This window comes from Perca flavescens, chromosome 16 (genome assembly GCF_004354835.1).
Source record: "Perca flavescens isolate YP-PL-M2 chromosome 16, PFLA_1.0, whole genome shotgun sequence".
NCBI lineage: Eukaryota > Metazoa > Chordata > Actinopteri > Perciformes > Percidae > Perca > Perca flavescens.
Genome location: NC_041346.1, coordinates 17,741,216 through 17,747,215, shown reverse-complemented (window position 1 = coordinate 17,747,215; position 6,000 = coordinate 17,741,216). Strand labels below are relative to the sequence as shown.

The following is a 6,000-nucleotide window of genomic DNA, read 5'->3' as shown; positions in this document are numbered from 1 at the left end:
AGGTGTCTGATCCTGGAATGTGTGCTTGCCGACAGTGGAACTTTGTATGGACCTAAGAAGAAAAATAGAAAACAATGCATAGGTATATAGTTTATGATTTAGGAGAAGACTGGCATGAATGGGTCAAATAAAGGTTAAATGCCATTTCATTATTCCATTTGCATGGTTTGTTTATGAAAGTAAAATTCTAGTACGGAGGTCATGATAGCAGCAACTCTAACTAATAATAAAAGGTATGTGCAAGTGACAAAAGTAGAAATACTTAGACAAATACAGAAGTTAAATCAACTATATACTGTTGATGTATCACAGACAAGTCTCAAATTATACTATAGAGACAGAGAAAACCTAGACAAGATGCAATTGATCATTAATTATAGAACTCATGCTAATCAATATTAAAAAGAGCCCTATAATCTCCTGATGTACTACAGTATGAAAATGCAAATGCTTTGCTTCAGTAGCCGTTGTTTCAGTTGCTCACTGCAGTAACATAAAGACCTTTTCATTCTCGGTCTTCAAAATAACACACGGTTTCCATTTCCTTTGTGAACACCATATTATATATTTAACTATGAAGCCCACTTCAACTTATTAAATACCAGCCACCTTACAAACTGTACCCACTGCACTATGTAGCAAGGCTTCAGACCACAGAGATTTACCTTGGCAAGCTTAGGTGCCCTTTCTAACTTTTTTCCGTTGCTCCTACCTGAAATAGTGTAATAAGATTTCTACTTTGTACAGTTTACCAGCCAATAATGCACATCAGACCCTTTTATGTGCAGCCCTGGGCTGCTAAAAGAGCCATTTTGATTATCTTATTATTATTAGCCATCCTTTAACAACAAGTGGCAGCCAGTAACAACAACTATTTATATTTATTTATAAGTGTTACATCAAAATATCAACAACCACCTGATTAATTACAAACTATTGAAATGTTGGCTTCTCAACAACACATTCCAGAAGCATAGAAGACAGCAGTACTTAGAGGGTGAGATTGAAAAGAAGTGTTTAAAGTATTAGGAAGTAAATAAGTAACACTCTCCTCTCCTGTGACCAGTTAAAGGACAACTCCATCAGTCAAGACGTCACCTTGGGCTTTAGGAAAGTCTTATGGTCATTGTTTATTCTTTTCTGGCATTGTATAGACCAAATTAATTATAAATCGAAAAAAAAATTATCTGCAGATAAATTGTTAATGAAAATAATCCTAAATTGAAGCCCTAAATAGGAAAACATGCAATTCTGAGGCGGTGCACATCGAACACAAAGTATTACAGCCCTCTGGGCTCCATCTCCACCATCAAGTAGAGCTGGGCAATTTTTTCCCTAAAACAATCTGAGATTTTTTTTTATAAAAAACTTGATTTACGATTTGATTCAATTCCCCCCCTTCCATTTAAAACAAAATAACTGTGAACTGTAAATATATTTTAAAAATATATATTTATTATATTTAAAGTGCATCAACATAAACAAAATTGCAAGGGCAAACCCTTTCTCTAACTGAAAAGTCACTGCAGTGTGCAACAAAGACTGTTAAACATCCAAATTAATTATTATAATTATCAGAGGGCTTCGCCGCAGGGAGTGTGCTACGGAAACCCTGAAGGAAGATTTGGCGAATGCAAAATGTATGTACGCTATACTGAAGAGGGGGAGAAAAAAAATATGAATCAATTTGACCTACCAACTCGATTTTTAAATCAAATCGATTTTTTTCCCAGCCCTACCATCAAGGTCAGGCAAATCATGTGTATAATGTTGTCATTGTAACCATTTCCTCGGCACGTTGTTGTATTTGAGAATGTCAACTTATTCAACTTGGACTTGGATTCAACAGACTGATTACAAAGCTAGAGGGAATGAAATCTCTCTGTGTAGTTTAGGGGATAAAAACAGATAATGAGTTGTTTTAGGAAAAGTGTTGGTGGCAGTTTAACAATTACAATACACCCAATTAAAAAGTCATCCAAAAATATTCCTAATTAGTTCCAGCCACTGCAGCAATGTTCCCCCCTGCCAACAGAAGAAGTTTAACTTGCTGTTGTCAAGATAGCCAGCCGTGTACTTTCTGTGCTCAGAGTGCGTGGTGTACTACTGTAGTGCGTGCTGTCGTGTGTGCCAAGGTCTGCAGCTCCAGGCTGAAAATGATAATTTCTCTTATCTTTTTTCTCACACATACACACGAAGACAAAGGAACAGCAAGAAGAATAGCTTTCTAAAAAAGGCAACCAAAATATGGACAATGAACAGAAGTTAAAAAAAAAACAAAAAAAAACGAGATAACCAGTAAACAAATACAGCAATGTTAAAAATAATTTTATGGTTGCTAACCAATCAAATGTTCTATGTCTAAGTAAAAAGTTATAGCATATAGAATTTTAGATTTCTTCTACTCTTTATTTTATAATTAGGGATCAATGAATCATTTAGTCTTCAAAATGTTGAAACGTTTTTCAAGAGCCCATGGTGATGGCTTCAAATTGCTCGTTTTGTTCAGACAACGGTCCAAAATCCAAAGACATTTGGTGCACAAAGATGTAGAGCTAAGAAAAGCAGCACATTCTCATGTTCAAGAAGCTGAAACCAGAAAGTGTTTGACTTTTATGCTTGATAAATAATAAACTAAAACGAATCAAATTGTTTCAGTACTAACTGCAATGCCATGATGCCTGTCTTCTCTCCACATTTACTTCCCACTGCCTTAGTTCTACTTGGGTAAAGCCAGATTATAGAGATCGATCATTAAAAGACAGTGGTGAAGCAATAGTCTGGAAAGCAGGCTTGCTAACACTCAAACAAACATAACCTTGGTTTATACAGCTACATTTTCATTAATTCTAAACGGAATGCAAATAAATCAGTGAAAAGAGAATTGCTGCAATACAGGCTTTTGACTCAGGAGAGGTGGATAAGGAATTTGAAGTGAGCACAGAGTGTGGAAGACTGATAAGATAGTGAAATGCTGGCAAAGAGAGCAGGAGAGAGTGAAGCGTGAGGTGAATGAGTGATGTGTCCTTACGATACAAGAAGGAAACGATGCCATACTTCACTTCCAAAGTAAATGGAGGGAAGTTATTAACTTGGACGAGACAGATAACACTGTTACCTTGAACTGTAGATCACATTGAATTCCACTTCTTTGGGCTATTGGCTATTTAGCCTCTGTAGTCTCTCAGGGGATAATTTTCTGCTTCCCATCATCATTTTACTCACATATTACCTTTGACTCAAATCCATTCTACTCATTCCTTATCTGAGATTATCTTCCTATTCTTTTATTCGCTGCCTTAGAAACGGACTTGGTTGAGAAATAAAAGTCAAGGGGTCAATTTAATATAAAAAGTAGATTTTCTAATCTTACAGCAAGTGTGAAACAGCGAGACCACAGGCTATCTCGGGACTACTAAACAGCAGCTAAAGCATAATGTGTAAGGCTTAAACCCAGTCAAACACGCAATACTCTACCTTGAGGGTGCATGGTGACTGACTTTGAGAATTGACTACTATATTTGATCAGCCTAAAACAAAGACATTGGGGTCCCCGTTTCAATCACACAATCACAACGACCACTGCCACCGCTATGTCATGTGCACACGGACAATGGGAGAGTATTCAAAGACATATTTCCATTCATCTAACTACGAGCACATCTATGCATGGTAGCACAAATAGGTTGGGTTAGGTCAGCGGACTATGAACAGGAGGGTATGCTGATGAACCATTTTCCTGTAATAATCATGTCTTAGCTTTTGCATGCAGCTCAATGGCACACCATATAAGTGGGTCAAGTGGAGAGGATAGTCCTGGCACATTTCTATGGTTTGTAGGAAAGATATTAGTATTGTCTAAGAGGTGCAGAGTTGCTGGGTGAAAATACATCACATCTAAAGTAGATATTACACCATAAATATACTGCGAGGAGAAGGTGATAAAATCTGCTTTACATAGAGAATTAAGATTAAAAACTAAGATTAGGTATGAGCTCCTGTTTGACATGTGATGAATCATTCCACAAAGTTTTCTTTTCCTCTTTTTATCGGACTTCTTTTTTACCAAAATTAACACCATCTGCTGTTAGCACTGTTAGCGCTGTGTTTAAACTCCTTTTATGTTGTATTATGTTATACTGTCTTCACTGTCTGTTTTGTGTGCACTGAAAAGAAATGTTTTCTATATCCAGACAAACAGGTGGAATGAGGAAAGGAGAAACCTTGTTCAACTCTGGAGTAAATTGTGATAAGAAAAACAAAACAGACACAAAGGCGCTAAATTGGTAACAAATACATCGCAGGAAATAAAAATAACACATTTCTTTACCTGATAAATAATCTCACTCAGTAAAAGTAGTGCCTTCAATAGGTAGCTAGTGGTTATTCTAGCTGCTTATTGCAAGCATATACCCTTCCAGCTATTTCTAGATCAGTTACTGCTGTTGGAAGCTTTAGTGTTTATTTACTATCCTGATGTTGGCTGGCATTGGTAGATGCCATGGTGTTTGCTTCCTGTGATAATCTACACAGCCGGCTTGTGAAACCGGATTCTCATACACAGTTTGAAACTTCTCTCGCGCCTTGTGACTTCCTCTGTAAACTGTGCCCTTCTCCCTGGCCCATGGGGATAAACGGTCACAATTTCATTCAGCGAGCCAATGTGAGCATTTTCCCACATAGATATGCAAGTATACCGTTTCATATAAGATTGTGAATACATTCATTCGGCAGCAGGAGCTGATAAATAGCTGAAGGAACACAGTATTGGGTTTCATCTGCAGCAGACTATCAATCTACCACAGGGCCAACTGTTCATAACCACACTATCTGGGTATCATTATATAAATACCGCAAGGCGCTGCCTTTCCCCAACATCCATACTTTTACAACCACACACCTGAAAGACTCAATGATGCCCACTGTGCAGTCAGTTGTAACATCTCACTCTGACCTCTGTTACTATCTGAGGATCAAGTGGCCAAACCACAGTCCTGAGCAGCTGCTCTGATCTTTCATGGAAATCAACAAGTGGAGATGGTGAAGCTGTGTGTGTGTGTGTGTGTGTGTGTGTGTGTGTGTGTGTGTGTGTGTGTGTGTGTGTGTGTGTGTGTGTGTGTGTGTGCGCACACTGGAGTACATGTTCACAAAATCTGACAGTGTTCCATTCTAGGATTCTGCACACGTTTCCAAGCCTTTGTTCAGAGTTAAAAAATGGGTGAGGAATGAGCACAACACTGAAAGCTTCAGCATTCACTTGGCATTAAGCACCTCTCGAAGGTCATTTAGTGACGGTTTGTCCCCACATGTAGAAAGGGTTGAGGGAGGGAGGATCAAACTATATATCAACGAAAGAAATCATGGGCAAGTCACTATGGAGGCTGCAGGACTGAGATGTGGTGTACATGTTTACGTTCAGACTAACTTTAGATAGCCCGGTGAAGGATTCACTGAAGACATATTCATGATGAGGGTCGTATATGTACTCTAGCGAGTTATTAGATCCTAGACAGTTTTCTAAACATTTTTATTGGACTTTAAGAAGTTATTCTGTTGATCTCTGTTTTAATCTTCCACAGCCCCATCTTTTATGGCCCACAGAGTCACAATTTACACTTATGCTGTGCAGTCGCATTACTGTGTTGAAGGTCCTATTAGGCCGGTAACTGTAAATTATGTGCTGACCAGCACTGGTGGTCAGTTTATGCAGGTGACAATAAACTGTGAGTGACTAGAAAAAAAAAATCTTTATATATATATATATATATATATATATATATAAATTTTATAGAGAACAAGATGAGCTGGTAAGAAAGCAAGAATCACAAAATGATAAAAAAAAAATAAAAAAGACTTCCTGCACATTGAAAGGAATGAATTATTTAAAAAAAGACCGATTTATAACTTTTTAGGCCTGTCTGGTTTCTCTTATAATTAAGGATCGTCTGCAGTGACAAAGCCAGCACAAGCAGAAAACAAGAGAAAGTTTGCCATATCATC

General features: G+C 37.6%; 1 protein-coding gene across 1 annotated transcript in view; it reads right to left on the bottom strand.

The window, feature by feature from the left end:
- Nucleotides 1–6,000, bottom strand: part of wdr70 (WD repeat domain 70) — a 48,933-nt gene that overhangs the window by 17,047 nt on the left and 25,886 nt on the right. The window contains exon 11 of the mRNA XM_028601792.1: nt 1–52. This exon is cut by the window's left edge and continues 48 nt beyond it. Within this exon, the coding sequence (XP_028457593.1) occupies nt 1–52 (52 nt within the window). The remainder of the gene's footprint in view (nt 53–6,000) is intronic.